Raw genomic sequence first — 24,689 nt, forward strand, 5'->3', positions numbered from 1 at the left:
GACTGAAGATTGATTAGTGCCACTGCTCAGTAATATTCCAATATCTACAGGTACATACCACCCCCTCAAAGCATGATGCTTCAAATAAATTAAACTAATGGTTTGTCCAATCTAAAATAAATAACTGGAAACTCAATAATTGAGAATGCACTCAGTTCCCTATGGTGCTTACAATTGCACAAAACTGATCGTACTCCATGTTCACGTGGGTGTATAAACACTGAACGTGGGCAATCAATGCTCACATTAGTATCAAATTTAAGTTAAATGGGAAAAAAATAATTTAAAAATACTGACCATGAAATATTGTCGGAGGAAAGGGCAATTTTTAACGGAATCCTTAGCAATGATCAACTATTTTAGCAAAGTAACCAAAGAGCCTGACCTATCAATCCAGCCTGGTGACCTCTCCTCTCCACACAGCAGGCCGGGATGTTCGCGCATGCGCACGCAGTCCGGAGCCCATGACGGCGGTGTTTGTGTTTTCCCTCCCCGCCTCCTCCCGTCAGAAGATGGCGGCGGTGCCGGAGAGCGGAGACAACAGAGGAAACGAGGAACGGGGCTCTGACAGCGGTGTCCAGCGGGCAGAAACGCTGGGCTTTTATGAAGCAAAGGAAGAACCCAACAAACACGCAGGGAAAAAACGGAACCTGTCAGGTGAGCCTGAGCAGGGGGGAATCGTTCTAGTTCGCGGCTCGGAATCACGGGCCTTGTGTCCGTGGAAGTGCTGCTGTCAGCTCGGTCGCGCACAGCAGTGAGTACCCCAGGCGAATGACTGACACGGTTCGCTCCCGGGCCCGAGTCCGGCGAACGTCATTACTACTCACAACTCGATCTGATCGCCCGACCAGTGACAGCTGTCAACGCCTGTCTGTCAGGTGAACGCGAGCGACCATGGTTCTGGGGGAGCTTCCTCTTTGCTCTGTCAGTACGGGAACTCGCCCACTGTACAGTCACAGGCAGATGCTGGAAACTGACAGCGGCATGTCATCTGCATGGGACCACCTGTTCTTCGATTCAGTAAGAGAGGAGACAGAATTGCCTGTATTTCAGTAACAGTGATGCAGACTTACCGGCAACGTTAGGCAAATATTCCAGCATCTTCAGTCCTCTTTAGCATGGATAGAGGATTGGCTAACTAACAGAAAACAGAGTGTCAGGATAAATGGGTCATTTTCCGGTTGGCAAACTGTGACTAGTGGGGTGCAGCAGCGGTCGGTACTGGGTCCTCAACTATTTAAAATCCACATTAATGACTAGGATGAAGGGACTGAATGTAATGTAGCCAAGTTTGCTGATGATACAAAGATGGATGGGGAAGCAAATTGTGACAACACAAATAATCTGCAAAGGCATATAGACAGGCTAAGTGAGTGGGCAAAGATTTGGCAGATGGAGTATATGGTGGGAAAATGTAAGGTTATCCACTTTGACAGAAAAAATAGAAAAGCAAATTATAATTTAAATGGAGAAAAATTGCAAAATGCTGCAGTACAGAGGGACCTGAAGGTCCTTGTGCATGAAACACAAAAGGTTGGTATGCAGGTACAGCAAGTAATCAGGAAGGCAAATGGAATGTTGGCCTTTATTGCAAGGGGGATGGAGTATAAAAGCAGAGAAGTCCTGCTACAACTGTATAGTGTATTGGTAAGGCCACACCTGGAGTACTGTGTACAGTTTTGGTCTCTGTATTTAAGGAAGGATATACTTGCATTGGAGGTTGTTCAGAGAAGGTTCACTGGGTTGATTCCAGAGATGAGGGGGTTGACTTATAAAGACAGGATGAGTAGGTTGACCTTATACACATTGGAGTTCAGAAGAATGAGAGGTGATCTTATTGAAACATATAAGATAATGAGGAGGTTAGACAAGGTGAATGCAGAGAGAATATTTCCACATAAGGAATACTAAAACTAGGGGACATAGTCTCAGTATAAGGGGCCGTCCATTTAAAACTGTTTGAGGAGAAATTTCTTCTCTGAGGGTTGTAAATCTATGGAATTCTCTGCCCCAGAGAGCTGTGGAGGCTGGGTCATTGAATATAGTTAAGGCGGAGATAGACAGATTTTTGAGCGATAAGGGAGTAAAGGGTTCTGGGGAGTGGGAAGGGAAGTGGAGCTGAGTCCATGATCAGATCAGCCATGATCTTATTAAATGGCGGAGCAGGTTCGAGGGGCCAAATGGCCTATGCCTGCTTCTATTTCTTATGTTCTCTGCAAAACCAGTGCTCTTCGTTTGGTTAAAGTTATTTTTGGAAAGATATCAAGTGCTTATTTCTTATTGGGACCTGTGTGTGGCTGTCCCACTCTAATACAGTATATACATTCTTGCTTTTACAGTCAGTTTAATGGTATCCATAGTTGCAGTGTTGATCTTCATGGGAATCTTAAATGATAAATAATTAATTACAGCAAACGTTGTGTACAAATAAATATATAATCAAGGTTGGCGCTATTGAAGTCTCTTCAAAAGTTCACGGGGTTGGGGGTAATATTAGCGTGGATAGAGGATTGGCTAACCAACAGAGAGTCGGGATAAATAGTTCATTCTCTGGTTGACAACCAGTAACTAGTGGGGTGCCGCAGAGATAAGTGCTGGGACCCCAACTATTTACAATCTCTATTAACGACTTGGAAGAAGGGACTGAGTGTAACGTAGCCAAGTTTGCTGACGATACAAAGATGGGAGGAAAAGCAATGTGTGAGGGGGACAGAAAAAATCTGCACAAGAACATAGACAGGCTAAGTGAGTGGGCAAGAATTTGGCAGATGGAGTATAATGTTGGAAAGTGTGAGGTCATGCACTTTGGCAGAAAAAAAATCAAAGAACAAGTTATTATTTAAATGGAGAAAGATTGCAAAGTGCCGCAGTACAGCAGGACCTGGGGGTACTTGTGCAAGAAACGCAAAAGGATAGTATGCAGGTACAGCAAGTGATTAGGAAGGCCAATGGTATCTTGGCCTTTATTACAAAGGGGATGGAGTATAAAAGCAGGGAAGTCTTGCTACAGCTATATAAGGTATTGGTGAGGCCACACCTGGAATACTGCATGCAGTTTTGCTTCCCATATTTACAAAAGGATATACATGCTTTGGAGGCAGTTCAGAGAAGGTTCACTAGGTTGATTCCGGGGATGAGGGGCTTGACTTATGAGGAAATGTCGAGTAGGTTGGGCCTCTACTCATTGGAATTCAGAAGAATGAGAGGTGATCTTATCGAAACATATAAGATTATGAGGGGGCTTGACCAGGTAAGTGGATGCAGAGAGGATGTTTCCACTGATGGGGTAGACTAGAACTAGAGGGCATGATCTTAGAATTAAAACAGAGATGAGAAATTTCTTCTCTGAGGGTTGTAAATCTGTAGAATTTGCTGCCTCAGAGAGCTGTGGAAGCTGGGACATTGAATAAATTTAAGACAGAAATAGGCAGTTTCTTGAACGATAAGGGAATAAGGGGTTATGGGGAGCGGGCGGGGAAGTGGAGCTGAGTCCATGATCAGATCAGCCATCATATTGAATGGCGGAGCAGGCTCGAGGGGCCGTATGGCCTACTCTTGTTCCTATTTCTTATGTTGAAGCCATCCACAGAATGCAAATTGGTATTCAAATGTTTTGTACAAAGGTCTTGATGTTCAGTTGCATAAACTGTCAACATCTGTCAAACATTTGAGAGATTCATTTCAGTTTTCATCACTTTGGCACATTTATTTATGTACTGTTCACAATTGGTAGAGGAAGCTGGTTTCTTAGTTTCTAGACATAGTAATCTAAGCCATTAAGTATACTGAATTTACAATCTGTTGGTCAGCAATTATCTGAAGGTATTTCTTTTAAATGAACAACATTACCTTTTTTTCCCCAATTTAGCTATAAAGTACACCAACTACATATCATCATCATCATCATCATCATCGGCAGTCCCTCGAAATCGAGGAAGACTTGCTTCCACTCTTAGCATGAGCTCTTAGTTGGTTGTACAGTCCAATACGAGAACCACAGTCTCTGTCACGGTGGAACAGACAGAGGTTGAAGGAAAGGGTGGGTGGGGAGCTTGGTTTGCCACCCGTTCCTTCCGCTGCTTGCGTTTGATTTCTGCATGCTCTCGGCAACGATACTGGAGGAGCTCCGTGCCCTCCCGGATGCACTTCCTCCACTTAGGGTGGTCTTTGGCCAGGGACTCCCAGGTGTCAGTGGGGATGTCGCACTTTATCAGGGAGGCTTTGAGGGTGTCCTTGTAACGTTTGCTCTGCCTGCCTTTGGCTCGTTTGCCGTGGACAAGTTCCGAGTAGAGTGCTTACTTTGGGAGTCTCGTATCTAGCATGTGGACTATGTGGTCTGCCCAGCGGAGCTGATCAAATATGGTCAGTGCTTCAATGCTAGGGATATTGGCCTGGACAAGGTCGCTAATGTTTGTGCGTCTGTCCTCCCAGGGGATTTGTGGAATCTTGCGGAGACATCGCTGGTGGTATTTCTGCAGCGACTTGAGGTGTTTACAGTACGTGGTCCACGTCTCTGAGCCATACATGACGGCGGGTATTACTACGTCCCTGTAAACTAGAGCTTGGTGACAGTTTTGAGGGCCTGATCTTCAAACACTCTCTTCCTCAGGCGGCCGAAGGCTGCACTGGCGCACTGGAGGCGGTGTTGGATCTCGTTGTCTATGCTTGCTCTTGTTGATAGGAGGGTCCCGAGACATATACATCAACAGAAAATGCTGTAAACATGAAGGTCAGGCAACATCTGTGAAGAGAGAAACAGTTAATGTTAATGCTAACTGTTTTTCTCTCCACAGATGCTGTCTGACCTGCTGAGTGTTGGCAGTGTTTTCTGTTTTTATTTCAGATTTCCAGCATCTGCAGAATTTAGTTTTGACTTGTATATATCATGCTTCAGATCTATGGCTTTCCTCGGTCTAAATGTGTATTTGCATCTTAATTCATTGGTGAAGCATATAAACATTCTGCAGATCACCGTGATGCATGTTCTCCACATGACAATATTTGCGACTAGATTAAGAAAGGCTGAAATTGCCCTCCGCACGAAACATAAGAAATAGGAGCAGGAGGAGGCCATTTGGCCCCTCGAGCCTGCTCTGCCATTTAATAAGATCATGGCTGATCTGATCGTGGCCTCAGCCCCACTTCAAGTCAGGGGATGGGGTGGAGTCCCACACTATCTGTAGCCCAGCAGCAGAACTACGGCAGGAGGAACCGACTGGCCAGAAGAGGCCATGGTAAATCTTTTAAAATTACTTTAATCAGAACTCCTTGTGGGCCAGGAGGAGCAGAAGTGCTTCCCCCACCCCCAGACCCCGCGTGGAGTCCCTGTATCTCCCCAAACTAGGTCCGCCCCCCCCCCCCCCAAAATCAGCTCCAACATTTGCATTCACTGGCAGTCCTCATGGGATCACGGCTGCGGACTCCTGCTGATAAATTCCCACTCCTGCCCACCCAGGCAGTGACTGCGGAAACTTATATTTAAACAAGGCCTTGGACCTCCACATTCTGAACTCTCCTGGTGCTCCACCCATTTTGGGGCTCGCGTGCACTCTTCCCTCCCCCAAATGCTTCTAAAATCGGCCTCTTGCTATTTAACAGTGCAAGCCATTACAGCTGAGCTCCAACCTGCTCCCGCGCAGTATTCACAAACATACTTTCTGCAGTGATCAGTGGATGCCAATGAGGAGCAGGAACCCTGTCAAATCCGCCCCCCCTGCCCCAAGCAAACAATGCATCACTTTGCAATGCAAGTTTTTAGTATACAACTATGTTAGTAAAACCTATAAATCAAGCGCCCCCCCTTAAAAGGGGGCACTAGAACTGGCAAATTCACAAATTAAACTTTGGATATTAAACAAATCAAATTAAAATTTGGTTGTCGGGAGTGATGATGCACTCTAGTCCCTCAGGCGCTCACCTCTCGTGGAAGGCTGCGAGCGTACCAATGAACACCGCGTGCTCCATCTCCAGGAAATCCTTGAATTCAACAGGGTGTGAAATTGATCTGGGACAGTATGACAAAATGGGTGACAGCAAATCAGCTGTCCGAATTACATCCCACCCTATCTTCATATAATCATAGAAAATTATGACACAGGAGGCCATTCGGCCCATCGTGTCTGTGCTGGTTGAAAAAGAATTACCCAGACTAATCCCACCTTCCAGCTCTTGGTCCGTAGCCCTGTAAGTACCTTTTAAATGTGGTGAGAGTTTCTGCCTCTACCACCCTTTCAGGCAGTGAGTGCCGGATCTCCACAACCCTCTGGGTGAAGAAATGTTTCCTCATCTCCCCGCTAATCCTCCTACCAACTATTTAAAATCCCTGGTTATTGACCCCTGTGCTAAGGGAAATAGGTCCTTCCTATCCACTCTATCTAATTTTATACACCTCAATTAAATCTCCCCTCAGCCTCCTCTGTTCCAAGGAAAACAACCCCAGCTTATCCAGTCTTTCCTCATAGTTAACATTTTCTAGTCCTGGCAATTTCTATTTATGTCAACAGAAAGTATTGGGTGGGGTGTAAAAGGGGCTGCCTTTTCGCTGTCGTCTGTTTTGCCCGACTGCCCATCACCAATGTCAGCCCCCATAATGTTCTAGGAATTATATTTCCATCACCGTTTCTAAAGCCCATCCTGCTTGTTGGATTTTTATTGCAGTTAATCCATGGAAATCATAAATCTGGTGGTAGTTCAGATGCTGAATCTAGTATTCATTACATATGGGACAAAGCTGCCTGGTACGAGGAAATACAAATACAAAATAAAAGACTTGAAAATTTGATGCTAGTATTGTTAGAACAGAGATTAAAGAGCAATATGACCTGACAGTCGGCCGACAATAAAAAAATAAAATGGAGTTGCCGGCTGTGCCACCTCCCCTTTAAGGGCGGCCATACTGCCCAGCCACAAAAAGGGTACCGATAGAAAAAGCTGTCAGTGGAGCCGACCAGCAGCAGCGCCGTTCCTGCGGGACAATTTCAGAAAGCGGTAATTTCCCATGGGGCAATTTTGGAAAGGGGGTTGCTGCTGATCGGTAAGGGGTCGGCACGTGCACGACGTGGTGGGAAACGGGCTGGACGGTACCCTAAACTGCTCCAAAACTAAAGGAGGGCAATATACAAAATGGTGGCCCCTCCGCAATGACTCAGCGGCCAGGCTGCACCGAAAAGTGGCCGCCACTTTCAGGTAGTCACGGGCCTTATAGAAAGAGGCAATATCGGCCCAGTATCTTTTTGCATATAGTTCGTTGTTCATTTCCATAATGGACTGTAGAGTTTTTGTATGTTACTAACTACATATTGTTTGTTTCATAAATGGTCATAGTTTATTTTGTAATTGTATTTGTATACCAGCCATTTAGCTTTCATGTGTAGATCTTGCTTATTGGCTTCAAACAAATAATAATTTAACTTTCATTTACTTATTTGCACAGGATAAACTAATTAAAACTAATTTTGGTGGTAAGGGCCTGGAATGCAAATGGCTTTGACATCTAGCTGAGTACCTTCATTCATGGGATGTGGGCGTTGTAGGCAAGGCCAGCATTTATTGCCCTAATTACCCTTGAGAAGATTGTGGTGAGCCGCCACTTGAACTGCTGCAGTCTGTGTGGTGAAAGATACTCCCATAGTTCTGTTAGCGAGGGAGTTCCAGGATTTTGACCCAGCGACAATGAAGGAACAGTGATATACTTCCAAGTCAGGATGGTGTGTGATTTGGAGGGAATCGTGGAGGTAGTGGTGTTCCCACGCGCCTGTTGCCCATGACCTTCTAGGTCGTAAAGGTCTTGGGTTTGGGAGGGACTGCTGAAGAAGCCTTGGCAAGTTGCTGCAGTGCATCTAGATGGTACATATTGCAGCCATGGTATGTTGGTGGTGGAGGGAGTGAATATTGAAGGTGGCGGATGAGGTGCCAATCAAGCGGGCTGCTTTGTCCTCGATGATGTCGAGCTTCTTGAATGTTGTTGGAGCTGCACTCATTCAGGCAAGTGGTGAGTATTCCATCACACTCCTGACTTGTGCCTTGGAGATGGTGGAAGGCTTTGGGGAGTCAGGAGGTGAGACACTCGCCGCAGAATACCCAGCCTCTGACCTGCTCTTGTTGCCACAGTATTTATATGGCTGGTCCAGTTAGGTTTCTGGTCAATGGTGACTCCGAAGCTGTTGATGGTAGGGGATTCGGCGATGGTAATGCCGTTGAATGTCAAGGGGCAGTGGTTAGACTCTTGCTTGTTGGCGATAGTCTTTGTGGCACAAATGTTACTTGCCACTTATCAGCCCAAGCCTGAATGCTGTCCAGGTCTTGCTACATGTGGATATAGACTGCTTCATTATCTGAGGAGTTGCGAATGGCACTGAACACTGCACTCATCAGCGAACATCCCAACTTCTAACCTTATGATGGAGGGAAGGTCATTGATGAGCGGCTGAAGATGGTTAGGCCTTGACACTGCCTTGAGGAACTCTTGCAGCAATGACCTGGGGCTGTGATGATTGACCTCCAACCACCTTCCTTTGTGCTAGGTATGAGTCCAGCCAGTGGAGAGTTTCCCCCTCTGATTTCCATTGACTTCAGTTTTACGAGAGCTCCTTTGATGCCACACTCTGTCGGGATGTTGTCGGGGCTACTAGCCTTTGCTGTATCCAGTGTGCTCAGCCATTTCTTGATATCACGTGGAGTGAATCGAATTGGCTGAAGACTGGCTTCTGTGATGGGGACCTCAGGAGAAGGCTGAAATGGATCCCCAGATTGACATCTTATTTTAGGTACACCTGCTGCTGCTTCTGGTATACTCTTCTACACTCCTCTTTAAACCAGGTTTGGTTCCCTGGCTTGATGGGAATGGTAGAGTGAGAGATATGCCGGGCCATGAGGTTACAGTTTTTGGTGAAATGCAGTTTTACTGCTGCTGATGGTCCACATTATACTGCATCTGCCATGCATTTGCCCATTCACCTAACCTGTCCAAGTCACCCTGCAGCCTCTTAGCATCCTCCTCACAGCTCACACTGCCACCCAGCTTAGTGTCATCTGCAAACTTGGAGATATTACACTCAATTCCTTCATCTAAATCATTGATGTATATTGTAAATAGCTGGGGTCCCAGCACTGAACCCTGCGGCACCCCACTGGTCACTGCCTGCCATTCTGAAAAGGACCCGTTTATCCCAACTCTGCTTTCTGTCTGCCAACCAGTTCTCTATCCACGTCTGTACATTACCCCCAATACCATGTGCTTTAATTTTGCACACTAATCTCTTGTGAGCCTGTTGAAAGTCCAAATACACCACATCCACTGGTTCTCCCTTGTCCACTCTTCTAGTTACATCCTCAAAAAATTCTAGGAGATTTGTCAAGCATGGTTTCCCTTTCATAAATCCATGCTGACTTGGACCAATCCTGTCACTGCTTTCCAAATGCACTGCTATTTCATTTTTAATAATTGATTCCAATATTTTCCCCACCACTGATGTGAGGACAACCGGTCTATAATTTCCTGTTTTCTCTCTCCCTCCTTTTTTAAAAAAAGTGATGTTACATTAGCTACCCTCCAGTCCATAGGAACTGATCCAGAGTCGATAGAATGTTGGAAAATGATCACCAATGCATCCACTATTTCCAGGGCCACTTCCTTAAGTACTCTGGGATGCAGCCTATCAGGCCCCGGGGATTTATCGGCCTTCAATCCCAAGAATTTCCCTAACACAATTTCTTGACTAATAAGGATTTCCTTCAGTTCTTCCTCGTTCCCTAGTATTTCCGGAAGGTTATTTGTGTCTTCCTTAGTGAAGACACATCCAAAATATTTGTTCAATTGGTCTGCCATTTCTTTATTCCCCATTATAAATTCACCTGATTCTGACTGCAAAGGACCTACGTTGGTCTTCACTAATCTTTTTCTCTTCACATATCTATAAAAGCTTTTGCAGTCAGTTTTTATGTTCCTTGCAAGCTTACTCTCATACTCTATGTTTCTGCACTTCGATGTCTTCCTGATGAACCATGTGCAACTTCCAGGGCCTTTAAACAGAGGACTGTATTAAATGGTATAAGTGCTTTGATGGCTTTCAGTGTGTGCCACAAGAGCAGATCGGCCCTCTGGTAACTATTCCCATTGTCATCTTTGCGGCAGACGGGTCCACCCAGAACCATGCCATTGACAGACCTGGAGGAACGAGTAGCTGGTCTGATTGGTGCCTCAGGAAAGGCAACTGCCCGTGGGGGTGTTGAGCCCCCGTTCGAAAGTGAAGATAAATCCTACAAAATCCCTGCTCTGGGTTGGGGCAGAGATGTAGTGTCTGTGGACTAGGGTTGGGGCAATGTGATGCAATGTCTCAGGACTACATATAATGGAGTAGCGGTGGTCCTGCAAATGAGCCTGTGCGATGTGACCTTACTCATGTCATCCTGCCCCCTCCCCTGCTGCTAACCACTCGTCTGTTGTTTTCTATTTTCAAATGAGCAGTTGCATGTACCACATCCTCCAATGGAAGCCTCCACCTCAGGCCGTCAGGAGGAGGGGGACGACGGCGAGGAACTTCAAGGAGAGGAGCAGACCGAGCAGCCTGTTTCGGGGGGGGAGGAGAGAGGAGGACTGATGTACTCGACACCTTTTTTTTTTCTCCGGCCAGCACCTCGTCCGAGGAAGAAACATTCTCGGGCTTTGAACCATCCGAGGGCCCGAGTACAAGTGGTGTGCAGCAACGCACCACTGGGGTTGAATCCCGTATGCCGTCTCTCCGGAGGGTGAGTCGGCAAAGCCGGTCTGCTGACAGACAGGCAGATGCACACCTGGACATGGTGGAACTGTCCAGGGAGAGCGTCCAGCTCACCCGACAGCTCCTAGAGGTATTGGTAGGATTCCTGCAAACTTTGCGGCACTATCTGCGAACGTGATGGAGATTGGGTCACAGATTGTCCGTGAACCTGCGAGGCTGTCGATGCCTACGCGCAATTGATGGCCTCCATCTGTGACATTGCAGTCCCCTATGTCGCACCCAAACCCACATCACCTGTGAGTGGCGACACCGAGCAAGAGGCTTGTCACTCAGAAGCCGGGCCTTCCATAACCCGAGCTTCTCCAGTGGATCCACATATGGCGTCTCCATTGTGTCTTCCCTACAATACAGAAGGACTCTGGCTGCCTTGCTGCACGAACTCTTGCTGCCAACTTGGGTAGGGTCATGACACGAAGCAGGGGGCAGGGGGCAGGGGAAGGAGCCGGAGGTAAAAGATGTTAAGTGCAGGGGTTGTTGTTTTGTTATTTTATAAAAGTTTCCCAATTCTGTTAAGTTATAAAAGTTCACAATAATGTTTAATAAATTTTATTAAAGTTTCACAATTACGTTTAGAAAGTTCAAAAAGTTTACAATGTTTAATAAATTCTTTTGTTCACCATAACCATTCCTGTGATTCCTGTGTAGTGTCTCCTTTGCAGAATAAGAGTGGGAATACTGCAGATGGTGGGATAGAGTGGCCAGGCAACGGTCAAACGTGCCGTTCACTCTTCAAGCAAAGCGTTGAATTATGAACTGCTGACGAAAGGCTTTTGCAGTGGCGAAAGCTCCATGAGGCCTCCCCTGTGGTGGTGGTGGCATAGGTTCCTCCTTCTCTTCCTCTTCCCCTCCCCCCTCTTGCCAAGGTGGATCTGCAGTCCCCAGTGGAAAATCCTGCTCCCTCATGATGGCTAAGTTGTGTAGCATGCAGCACACCACAATGAACTCTGAGACCTGCTGAAGGGGGTATTGCAGGCAGCCCCCAGTGTGGTCCAGGCATCAGAAGCACTGCTTGAGCACTCCAATTGTCTGTTCGACGATGTTACGTGTGGCTATATGGCTCGCATTACAGCGATGCTTGGCTTCTGTCTGAGGGTTCCGGAGGGGGGTCATGAGCCAGGTGGCGAGGCCATAACCTTTGTCCCCCAGCATCCAGCTCTGGCCTTGTGGTTGACGCTCGAACAAACATGAGATACTGCTCTCATGCAAGATGAAAGCATGAATGCTCCTTGCATATTGGCCATGATGTGCTGAGTATGGTCGCAAACGATCTGTACATTCATGGACTGGAATCCCTTTTGGTTTCGGTAAACCTCTGGATTGAGTAAAGGTGTTTGTATGCACATTGCCCTGCGGTCAGTGGTACCCTGAACCTTGGGGAAGGCAGTAATTCATCCAAAACTTACAGCCCTCTCATTCTGTGCCTCTTTGGTCATTGGGAAGTTTACGAAATCCATCCTGTGTGCGTACAGTGCAGTAATCATCTGGCAAATGCAGCAATGTGTAGTGTACTGCGAGATAGAGCATATGTCTCCCGCTGATACCTGAAAGGAGCTGGAGGCATAGAAGGCAAGTGCTGCAGTCACCTTCACCTCGACGGGCAGTGCAGTCCTGTTGCTGCTGGTAGTCTGTAGGTCTGCCTTTATGAGCTGGCATATCTCTGTGACCACCTCTTTTCGTAAGTGCAGCCTTCTAATGCACTGTGCCTCAGAGAGCTGCAGGTATGAGTGCTGTTACCTGTAAATTCGTGGGGGGTGAGTCCTCCTCCCCATACGTCTGCGACCTTTTCGATTACGCTCAAAATGCTCATCAATAAGCCTTCCAGCTCAACGCTGCATAGAAAAAGCAGCCAGAAATAATGGCTGACATAGTATAGCCCCATTTTTAAAAAATGTCCTTAAATATCCTTTAAAACGAACAAAAACTCACACAAAACTATGTAAAACACAGCCTTCCTTCTCCAAATCCTTTTATGCACTGAACTTCTGCTCCGTTTTCAAGATAGCGCCATTAGCAGCGGGTTCGCCCTAGGTCCGACCTGGGTTCAACTGATTATTTCCGGGCGGGTTTTCGGGCAGACCATAAAACAGATGATGCCGCCGAATTTTCCGCCCAGGGCAATAGCACAGTGTTGCACGTTGATTGACATCATCCAAACCGTGAAAACATTGGGTGGGCAACTTAGCGCCGCCGCAAAACCACCGCTGAAATTTCTGTCTGGGCGCAAAATGTTGTTCAACTCGTTTAGTGCCAAAAAATATTCATTTTTGAGCTTCGCCCAGGCGGAAAAACGGTCGCAAACCTGTCGCAAATCTGGCCCTTGGAATTCTCTGTTCCATAGTGCTGTGAATGCTTAGTCGTTGAGATTGGAAAGCAGCAAATGTCACGCCTCTGTTTAAAAAAGGGGGCGGACAAAAGGCAGGTAACTATAGGCTGGTTAATTTAACATCTGTAGTGGGGAAAATGCTTGAAACTATCATTAAGGAAGAAATAGCGGGACATCTAGATAGGAATAGTGCAATCAAGCAGACGCAACATGGATTCATGAAGGGGAAATCATGTTTAACTAATTTACTGGAATTCTTTGAGGATATAACGAGCATGGTGGATAGAGGTGTACCGATGGATGTGGTGTATTTAGATTTCCAAAAGGCATTCGATAAGGTGCCACACAAAAGGTTACTGCAGAAGATAAAGGTACGCGGAGTCAGAGGAAATGTATTAGCATGGATAGAGAATGGCTGGCTAACAGAAAGCAGAGAGTCGGGATAAATGGGTCCTTTTCAGGTTGGTAATCGGTGGTTAGTGGTGTGCCACAGGGATCGGTGCTGGGACCACAACTGTTTACAATATACATGGATGACCTGGAAGAGGGGACAGAGTGTAGTGTAACAAAATTTGCAGATGACACAAAGATTAGTGGGAAAGTGGGTTGTGTAGAGGACACAGAGAGGCTGCAAAGAGATTTAGACAGGTTAAGCGAATGGGCTAAGGTTTGGCAGATGGAATACAATGTCGGAAAGTGTGAGGTCATCCACCTTGGGGGGAAAAAAAAACATTAAAAGGGAATATTATTTGAATGGGGAGAAATTACAACATGCTGTGGTGCAGAGGGACCTGGGGGTCCTTGTGCATGAAACTCTTTTGAGTTCCTTGTGCATGAATCCCCCCAAAAAAGTTAGTTTGCAGGTGCAGCAGGTAATCAGGAAGGTGAATGGAATGTTGGCCTTCATTGCGAGAGGGATGGAGTACAAAAGCAGGGAAGTCCTGCTGCAACTGTATAGGGTATTGGTGAAGCTGCACCTGGAGTACTGCGTGCAGTTTTGGTCACCTTGCTTAAGGAAGGATATACTAGCCTTGGAGGGGGTACAGAGACGATTCACTAGGCTGATTCCGGAGATGAGGGGGTTACCTTATGATGATAGATTGAGTAGACTGGGTCTTTACTCGTTGGAGTTCAGAAGGATGAGGGGTGATCTTATAGAAACATTTAAAATAATGAAAGGGATAGACAAGATAGAGGCAGAGAGGTTGTTTCCACTGGTCGGGGAGACTAGAACTAGGGGACACAGCCTCAAAATATGGGGGAGCCAATTTAAAACCGAGTTGAGAAGGAATTTCTTCTCCCAGAAGCTTGTGAATCTGTGGAATTCTCTGCCCAGGGAAGCAGTTGAGGCAAGCTCATTGAATTTTTCAAGTCACGGATAGGTAGATTTTTAACCAATAAGGGAATTAAGGGTTACGGTTAGCGGGCGGATAAGTGGAGCTGAGTCCACGGCCAGATCAGCCATGATCTTGTTGAATGGCGGAGCAGGCTTGAGAGGCGAGATGGCCTACTCCTGTTCCTAATTCTTATGTTCTTATGTTATATTCAAGGCTGAGATTCATAAATTTTCTTTGAATGGCGGAGCAGGCAGGAGGGGCCATATGGCCTACTCCTGCTCCTAATTCTTATGTCCCTGTGTATATGTGCTGTGCTTTAAAATTCCAGCTAAGGTGAAGGAATATTAAAAAGGTGTCTCTCACACTTGAATATAGCTGTTTATTCATGGGGCTCAAATCGTTAGGTTGTTTGCCCTGAAATTGTTTTCACGCTTGATTTATACCATGTATCTTGTGCTATATTGTTTTCAGTTAAATCTGCAGTAATATATCACAAAAAAACGTTGTTAATTTTGAATAAATGTGAAATGAAATCTGGAAAATATATGCAACTTGGAGTTTTTTTTGACTAGTTTGGAATAATTTGTTGCAATGTGACACATCCAAGAAAAACTCTACCTTTTACTACATATAGTGTAGTTTGCTACCTGAGTACTGCAATTTTGAATTTCAAATTTTAAGGACATAGCAAAATGCCAATATCAGAGTGATAACAAATCAATTATTTTAATGATCATTAATACAGAGTTTAGGGGTAATATAATGAGCAAGAGCCCAAAAATAATTTGTTATTAAAAGTATAGAATCTGATGCTTATAAAATTTGATGTGTATGTAACAGCCTCCCACCAGTTCTTGCACTATGCAAAAACAAGGGGTGAGATGTATGCAGCCAATCAGCTGGTACAACTGTAGTTATGATTTATGGTGGTGTGACAGAATGTCTGTGATACACTCACAATAAAAGGGTGAAACTGAGTACTGTGTATAATGAGCAAGTGTGACCTTAGCTCTTTTTAATAAGGTTCCAGAGTGCAGGTAGCTCATGGGTGGCCTGCTTATATACTGTGCTCCCAAGGGATGCTGGATCCCTTGGGACTCCAACAGGTGGGCCCTCTGGTGGTCAGGTGTCATGCAGGTTACAAAGAGTTAAATACATAACATCACTCCCCCATGAAGTCAACAGTGCACTTATTTACAAGGTGAGACGATCTGGGGCTTTACCGCCCTTGTCGATCGTCTCAGTACAAATGCGGGTGTGGGTGGGTTGATCAGTTGTTCACTGGATTGTTGGGCAGTCGGCCTTGCCAGGCTGCTGGGGCTGATGAGTTTGCTTTCGTGATCAACCATGATATCAGTTGCGACTTGTGTGTGTGTGTGTTGGAGGGTCAAAGTTGGTGGTGTCCTCTTCGGGTTGTTCGTAACTGTTGGTGAACCACAATTTGATTTGGTCCAAATGTTTTCTGTGCATTTGTCCATTGGCCAATTTGACCTGAAACACCCTACTCCCTTCTTTGGCTGTGACCATGCCAGCAAGCCATTTGGGACCATGTCCATAATTGAGCACAAACACAGGATTATTGATCTCAATATTGCGTGACAAATTTGTGCGGTCATGGTACACACTTTGTTGATGCCGCTTGCCCTCCACGTGATCATGGAGATCAGGGTGGACAAGAGAGAGCCTTGTTTTAAGCGCCCTTTTCATGAGCAGTTCAGCTGGGGGAACCCCAGTGAGTGAGTGGGGTCTGGTGCAGTAGCTGAGCAGCACTCGGGACAACTGGGTCTGCAGGTATGACGACGCATTGCAAGATGGCACTAATCATTTACAAGGGTTATACAGGACAAGCAGTTTGTTTGAACACAACAGATTTCTGGCTTGCTTAAAGGCAGCCCCTTGTGAATTCCCCCTTACCCAGTCATCTTCCTTGCGCAGTAGCATCCGGACCTGTAACCAATATGTTGTCCTGGAAGACCATTGCACAAGGAACCGACTTTAGCAGGCTCTCCATGTTCCGCTGGAAGATCGCCCCGGCTGACCGAATCCCGAACGGGCACCGGTTGTAGATAAACAGACCTTTGTGCGTGTTGATGCAGGTGAGGCCTTTCAAAGTCTCCTCCAGCTCCTGCGTCGTGCAGGCCGAGGTCAGGTCCAGCTTGGTGAATGTCTTCACTCCAGCCAGGGTCACAAATAGGTCAACTGCCTTGGATAGCGGGGTACTGGTCCTGCAGCGAAAAACGGTTAATCGTTACTTTATTGTCCCCACAAATTCTAACCGTGCCGTCCTCCTTAAGTATCAGGACAATTGGACTGGCCCAGTCGTTGAATTTCACTGGCGCGATGATGCCTTCACGTTGCAGCCTGTCCAGCTCAATTTCCACTTTTTCACGCATCATGTACGGTATCGCCCAAACCTTGTGCTGGATGGGTCGCGTACCGGGAACCAAATGGATCTGCACCTTCGCCCCTGAGAAGCTTCCGACGCCTGGCTCGAACAACGATGGGAACTTGCTCAGAACTTAGGTACATGAGGCATAGTCGACGGACGAAAGCATTCGGATGTCGTCCCAGTTCCAGCGGATGTTTCCCAGCCAGCTTCTGCCAAACAACGTGGGGCCATCCCCTGGTACTATCCACAGCGGGGGTTCGTGTACTGTTCTATCATAGGAGACTTTGATTTCTGCACTGCCAATTACAGGGATTAGTTCCTTGATGTAAGTCCTTAATTTGGTGTGAATGGGGCTGAGCTTGGGCCTGTGTGCCTTCTTGCCCCACAGCCTGTCGAAGGCCTTTTTACTCATAATAGACTGACTTGCCCCGTGTCCAGCTCCATAGATACTGGATTGCCGTTCAGTTCAACTTTCAACATTATTGGTGGACATCTCGTAGTGAACGTGTGTACCCCGTACACTTCTGCCTCCTCAGTACGAGTCTACAATTCAGCCTGATCCACTGTAGATCGATCTTCCTCTGCAACGTGGTGGTTTGCAGGGTTTGTAGCTCGCCTGCACATTCATTGGAGGTGTCCCATTGTTCTGCAACCATTGCACACAGTGCTTAAAGTGGCATTGATGGGGCCGATGAGCACCTTCGCAGTGCCAATAGGGTGCTAACTGCCTCGCATTAACGATTGATGGCGGACTATAGATATGTAAAGAGAAAAAGGTTAGTAAAAACAAACGTAGGTCCCCTGCAGTCAGAATCAGGGGAAGTCATAATGGGGAACAAAGAAATGGCAGACCAATTGAAGAAGTACTTTGGTTCTGTATTCACTAAGGAGGACACAAACAACCTTCCGGATATAAAAGGGGTCAGAGGGTCTAGTAAGAAGGAGGAACTGAGGGAAATCCTTATTAGTCGGGAAATTGTGTTGGGGAAATTGATGGGATTGAAGGCCGATAAATCCCCAGGGACTGATGGACTGCATCCCAGAGTACTTAAGGAGGTGGCCTTGGAAATAGTGGATGCATTGACAGTCATTTTCCAACATTCCATAGACTCTGAATCAGTTCCTATGGAGTGGAGGGTAGCCAATGTAACCCCACTTTTTAAAAAAGGAGGGAGAGAGAAAACAGGGAATTATAGACCGGTCAGCCTGACATCGGTAGTGGGTAAAATGATGGAATCAATTATTAAGGATGTCATAGCAGCGCATTTGGAAAGAGGTGAGTATTTCCAGAATCTTCTGTTTTTATTTCAGATTTCCAGCATCTGCAGTATTTTGCTTTTGTTTTTAGTTTTTTTTTTAAACTGGTTACATATGCTGACTGGACATATTTGTAAAAACTGCTAGAACAATAATGCTGACAGGTAGTGAATTGGTAAAACCTGTGTCGAAAGACAAATATTTGAGATTCTGTTTGTATTGAAAATGCTTCACATATTTATCTAAAAGTGCTGTCATCTTTAAAGGTTAGTGCCGGTGAGAAGCCAGAACAGTTTGCACTGATGGAAAACTTTGAGTTTAATTTGGGTGGAAAGACCCAAATTCATTCCCAACTAAAGTGAAACTACCTCCACCCAGGAGCCAACTGTTATGTGTTGGGTTGAGCTCTTGTTGATAGATTGAGGCTATACTTATTAAGTGAAGCATACGTGTCGAGCCAAATCACTTTATATCTATTCTGCATTTGGTGAGTGAAAGCACATTCCAGCTGTAATGTATGCTCACAGGTTGGTAGAGCTATTGAGTTGGGAGTGGCTCAGTCAGCCACGTGATGTTCTCAAGACTCAATGAAATCCCAGACAGTTGGGTTCAGGGAATCTACGATGAGGCAGGTGGTTGTGAGCCTGGTGGATGAACTGGTCATGTGCAGTGTGATTGTTAATCCTTTGCTAATAAACCAACTAGTTCTTGATAGTTCAACAATTTCAGAGCGTAATCGCTGCCAATCTTTGGCTCCCTTTCTTCCCTTTCCCCCCCCCCCCCCGAGCCTGTTTCTTTTTTTCTCCTTATGGCAGCTGGTCATTATTCCGCCATTCACATCCTATCTTGACTAATGTTTTTCTAACTCCTGGCATTACCATTTCGATTCGGCCCATCATCCCTTTTTTGTCTCTAATCTTTCCTGCCTTCCACTGTATCACAGACCTTCCCTGTTGTTCTTTCTTCCCCTTCACCTTTCAGTGCTTGTTAAGAATGTGTTCTTTCACTCCACTTCTGACGAAGGGTCGTAGAGCAGAAACGTTAACTCTGCTTTCTCTCCACAGATGCTGCCTGACCCACTGAGATTTCCAACATTTTCTGTTTTTATTCCAGATTCCAGCATCTGCAGTATTTTACTTTTGTATTAGTTATTAATAGCAATGTGTTGCAATGAATTCTTAAGCAAAGAACCCATGAAGCAACACTACATTACAACAGCAGTGTGAGAGGTGTAACTGCAGGTTGAGTTCCAGCTAGTCAGAACATTTACATTGATTTGGCTTTGGCTCTGGCCTGGCTGGACTTTAACTATTCTGTCCAGGGGTGACTGCTGTGCCTGCTTGAATACACTATGTGCAGAGCTGTCTTCACACTTGGGGCTGGATTTTCGGCTCCCGGAGGGGCGGTAAAGAGTGTTTTTAGGCGTAACGGCGGGCATCCAGCTTTTAACCTCCGGTCGGTAAATTCGGCTCAGGGTTTGCGTCGGCGCAAAAACTTACTGCCCCGCCCTCTAGTTTCACTGAGATCATGACATCAGTCGTCGTGCAATCCTCCGCTAGCACCCCGGATGCAAACTTAGGCCCTAACGCCCGCCCCTAATGCCTGAAAAAGCAGTCGTTCCCAGGGTGCAGCATATGGTATTTGCAGTGCATTTAAATGGAGGGAGGAGGATCCTACACCGCAGGTCATATTAACTGCAACAATGCACACAGCATGCTGCGTGAAGCTCCGACTTGAAAGCAGCAGTTTTATCTGCCATTGCAGTGTCTTTACAACTTCAGTGAGAGAATTTAATCATAGAATCGTAGAAGTTTACAGCACGAAAGGAGGCCATTTCAGCCCATCGTGTCTGTGCCGGCCAACAAGAGGCTATCCAGCCTAATCCCACTTTCCAGCTCTTGGTTCGTAACCCTGCAGGTTATGGCACATCTAGTGCACATCCAAGTACTTTTTAAATGTGGTGAGGGTTTCTGCCTCTACCATCCTTTTTAGGTAGTGAGTTCCAGACCCCCACAACTCTCTGCATGAAGAAATTTCCCCTCAAATCCTTCTACCAATTACTTGAAATTTATGTCCCCTGGTTGTTGACCCCTCTGCTAAGGGAAATAGGCCCTTTCTATCCACTCTATCTAGGCCCTTCATAATTTTATACACCTCAATGTGGTCTCCCCTCAGCCTCCTCTGTTCCAAGGAAAACAAACCCAGCCTATCCAATCTGTCCTCATAGCTAAGATTCTCCACTCCCGGCAACATCCTAGTAAATCTTCTCTGTACCCTTTCCAGTACAGTCACGTCCTTCCTGTAATGCAGTGACCAGAACTGCATGCAATACTCCAGCTGTGGCCTAACCAGTGTTTTATACATTCAAGCATAACCCCCCCACCCCACTGTTAAATTCTATGCCTCGGCTGATGATAAAGGCAAGCATTTCATATGCCTTCTTAACCACCTTATCTACCTGGCCTGCTACCTTCAGGGATCTGTGGACATGCACTCCCAAGTCCCCTTGTTCCTCTACACTTCTCAGTGTCCTACCACTTAATGTATATTCCATTTCCTTGTTAGCCCTCCCCAAATGCATTACCACACACTTCTCTGGATTAAATTCCATTTGCCACTGTTCTGCCCACCTGACCAGTTGATTGATATCTTCCTGCAGTGCGCAGCTTTCTTCTTCATCAACCACACAGCCGATTTTAGTATCATCTGAAACTTCTTAATCATACTCCCTATATTCAAGTCTAGATCATTGATGTATACCACAAAAAGCAAGGGACCCAGTACTGAGCCCTGCAGAACCCCACAGGAAACATCCTTCCAGTCACAGAAACATCCATCAACCATTACCCTTTGTTTCCTGCCTCTGAGCCAATTTTGGATCCAACTTGCCACTTTGCCCTGGATCCCATAGGCTTTTACTTTCGTGACCAGTCTGTTATGTGGGACCTTATCAAAAGCTTTGCTAAAATCCATATACACTACATCATACGCAGTGCCCTCGTCGACACTCTTGGTTACCTCCTTGAAAAATTAAATCAAGTTAGTCAGACATGACCTTCCCTTAACAAATCTGTGCTGACTATCCCCGATTAATTCATGTCTTTCTAAATGTAGATTTATTCTGTCGTTCAGGAATTTTCCCACCACTGAGGTTAAGCTGACTGGCCTGTAATTACTCGGTCTATCCCTTTCTCCCTTTTTAAAATGGAGGGATAAGGATCCTACATCGCAGGTCACATTTACTGCAACGGTTGTGCACATCACGCTGCGTGAAGCTCCATCTTGAAAGCAACAGTTGTATCTGCTATTCGAGTACAACATCAGTGATAGAGTTTAATGGGGACATTACTAGTTCGCAAGCGTATCATGTTCCATGCTATTGCTAGGTGGCATCAAGATAGAAGAAGGGCTCTTGGCCATGTTGGCCCACGGATGAGGAGAGGCCAAAGACGTCTGGGGACGAGGGCTTACACCCCATCGCTTTACAGGCAGTATGTGAGACCGTTACACTTCCGAAAGAAAGTGCTTATAGAGATATGCCATCTCCTACAGGCAGACATACAGCCTTCCAGCACCAACAGGACTGCGTTGCCCGTCGCAGTGAAGGTGACTGTGGCACTGGCCTTCTATGCCTCTGGCTCCTTCCAGGCAGCAGTAGGGATATATGCAGCATCTCTCAATTCGCTACACATCGCTGCATTTGGCACATCACAAAGACTCTGTACACCCGCAAAGATTTCATAAAGTTCCCAATGAGCAGGGACAACCAGAATGAGCGGGCATTTGGGTTTAGCAGCATTGCAGGCTTCCCGAAGGGTTCAAGGAGCCATTGCTTGTACACACGTGGCCTTGCGAGCACTATTCCACAACGCAGAGGTATTCAGAAACTGAAAGGGATACCACTCCCGAAACGTGCAGCTGGTGTGCGACCATAATCAACACATCCTCACAGTGAATGCCTGCTATCCACGGAGTACACATGTTGTTTTCATATAACAAATGTTTCCGTGCTGAAGGGAAGGGTGTGACTGGCTGCTTGGGGACAAAGGACACTGCTTAGCCACCTGGCTCATGACCCCCCTCTGCAACTCCACTACAGAAGCTGAGGAGCGTGACAATGAGCCATGCAGCCACCCACAACATCATCAAACAGACAATTGGGATGCTCAAGCAGCGCTTCTGATGTCTGGACCTCTCTAGAGGCAGCCTTCAATACTCCTCTCAACAGGACTCTGAATTCATTGTCGTGTGCTACATGCCGCACAAATTGGCCATCATGAAGGGGCATTGCCAGTGGGGATTGCAGGCCCACCTCAGGAGGAGGAGGAGGAGGACGATGAAGAGGAGCCTGGCAAGGCCCGATTGCACAGCCTCCCCATCTACAGGGAAGGCTGCATCAGGATGCTGCCGGACCAAGAGACGTGCGTCACCAGCTCATAATGAACAGGTTTGCTTGAATGGAGGAAGCTGAGGGATGCAGCTAAAACTGACCATGCTATGTGCCACCATAAAGGCACATCTCCAGTGAACTTTGGAATGATACACACGACGCCAGTGGCAAACGGTCAAAGTGAAAATTTATTCTTACAAAATAACAAACAATCCCCCCCCCCCCCCCCACAACAAAACAAAACAATTCAATCAACAGCGTTCTGCTGCAAGGCACTCAAGAACAATGCATTTGATTACTTCAACTGAACTATTTACAAGTGTCATCACAATACATGAGGGCATCTCCACAACGTTCTCACACCCCTTAAAGGGACTTACCCTGAGCTTTCCCACCCCTTCCCTTCATCCCCCTCCCATGCCTGCTGTGCCTCCTCAATGAGGCCTGGTGCCTACAACAAGGCTGCTTGAGGGCTGCGGAGTTGGTGGGCCAGATGGTGCAGATGGCCTAGGAGGACGCCCTGGACCAGCTCTGGGCCTGGAAGGCCCGGCTGCGGACTGCTGTGCCACAGCATCGGCGGCACCAGTCTCTGATGGCTTGGGTGTGGACCGCGTAAGGTGCGTGGTGAGAGAGTTCGTGGTGGGAGCCGGAATGCTGTCATGTTGAGGAAGGACAGCACCTTCCATTTCCTGATAACCAATGACACGCGCACGGAGCTGAGCTTCAGCATCCAGAGCACGATGTGTCACCACAACTTGATGGCCTGCATCGGCACCATCACTTCCCCATTGGACAGTGGGGAAGACCGAGAGGATGGCAGGAATCAGTGACCGCATGACATTACCAAGCTGGAACGTAGCTGCTGCCTGCGATGTGATCGCTGCTGTAACTTCCCCCATGGCACGTGCCACACACTCTGGAATGCCACTGTCGCTGCTGGAGCCCATCTGCCTCTGAGCGGCTGAGGATGAGCTTGCTGGAGCCCTCTGATGCACGGGCATTGCATGAGGTGACCTCCGCCACACTCTCAGCAAGTTTGTCTGTGCTCTGGGGGATCCTCGCCAATGCACCCCTGAGCTTGCGGTGCATTTTTGTGTTCTCCCTGGACATTGCCACCAAGTCCAGGTCCACGTCTGCCTGTTCTTGAGCAGGACTACTGTGCCCCTCACGCTCAGCATTGCTGTAGGCCACTGGGGCCAGGAGCCTCAGAGTTCACAACCCCTCGAAGTCTCCTTCGTCCCCTGATGTTGTGTCTCCACACAGTGCGACAGTGGGCTCTGACGCTCTGGCAGCAGACTATCATTCCCTCTCCCATCATCTGCCCTGCGACCAGATATCAATGGCTCATGGGAAGGCTGACGATTCTGGTTGGTCATCTATAAGCACAAAACAGCAGACATGTGGTTGGCAGCAGGGGAGGGGGCAGGGTGATAACAGCAAGGTGGCATTGGACATGTATATGTAAAGGGGCTAGGCCACGAGATATCAGGAATCAAGGAATACACATAAGTCGCAAGTTCCATTCATATACCGTCACTACCCAAAGGGGGCTCAACATCGCCCCCTAGCCACTGTGTGAACTGGGATACCCATGAGGGCTGACACTGGCTGCTCTACCTCTGTATGCTCCAGCAGTTCCGGCTGTCTGTCTCCAATACGAAGTTGCTCCCTTCTATTATGGAAAATCTTGGCCTGCAATAAAAGCAAAAAAAAAGGGTTCAGTAAGGGTCCACTTCCTCTTGTGCCACAAGTGCCTTCCATAGTTCAATAGCTGCCACTGTGTGGATGTGCAAATGTGTTCAGATCAATCTGTGTGGCTGTTGACTTGAGGGTTTTCAAAGACTGGGAGGAGGTGAGGGCCAAGTAGCATAGCAGCTCGGGGTGATGTTTGGACAATGCATATCAACAGTGGAAGTGGAGTGCGAGGAGGGTTGATAATGATTAGGGGCCAAGAGGGTACATGCATCCTGAATGCAGATGGAATGGCTGGAGAAGTGAGCCTCTGCTAGTTAACAACCCACACCATGGCCTGTAACACACTGCGAAGGGCCAGCTGCATCAAAGACTTAACATTGTGAGACAGTGATCTTGCAAGCATGGCAGGCCTACATAAATGTGAAGGGTACTCACCCTGACGACCCTCATGAGGTCATTGAACTTCTTGCCGCATTGTGTGCCAGTTCTAGCCATCGTGTCTGCCACTGAGACCCACTGG

The 24,689-nt window shown here is 46.9% G+C and overlaps 1 protein-coding gene across 3 annotated transcripts in view; it reads left to right on the top strand.

Annotated features, from left to right (window-relative positions):
• The first annotated feature begins 463 nt into the window (after positions 1-463).
• tapt1b (transmembrane anterior posterior transformation 1b) overlaps positions 464-24,689 on the top strand; it is a 253,864-nt gene continuing 229,638 nt past the window's right edge. For all 3 annotated transcript variants that reach the window (XM_070870858.1, XM_070870861.1, XM_070870863.1), the window contains exon 1: positions 464-657. In XM_070870858.1, coding sequence (XP_070726959.1) covers positions 465-657 — 193 coding nt within the window. In that variant the 5' untranslated portion in view covers position 464. The remainder of the gene's footprint in view (positions 658-24,689) is intronic.

The sequence above is a fragment of the Pristiophorus japonicus genome, chromosome 2 (assembly GCF_044704955.1).
Source record: "Pristiophorus japonicus isolate sPriJap1 chromosome 2, sPriJap1.hap1, whole genome shotgun sequence".
Taxonomy (NCBI): domain Eukaryota; kingdom Metazoa; phylum Chordata; class Chondrichthyes; family Pristiophoridae; genus Pristiophorus; species Pristiophorus japonicus.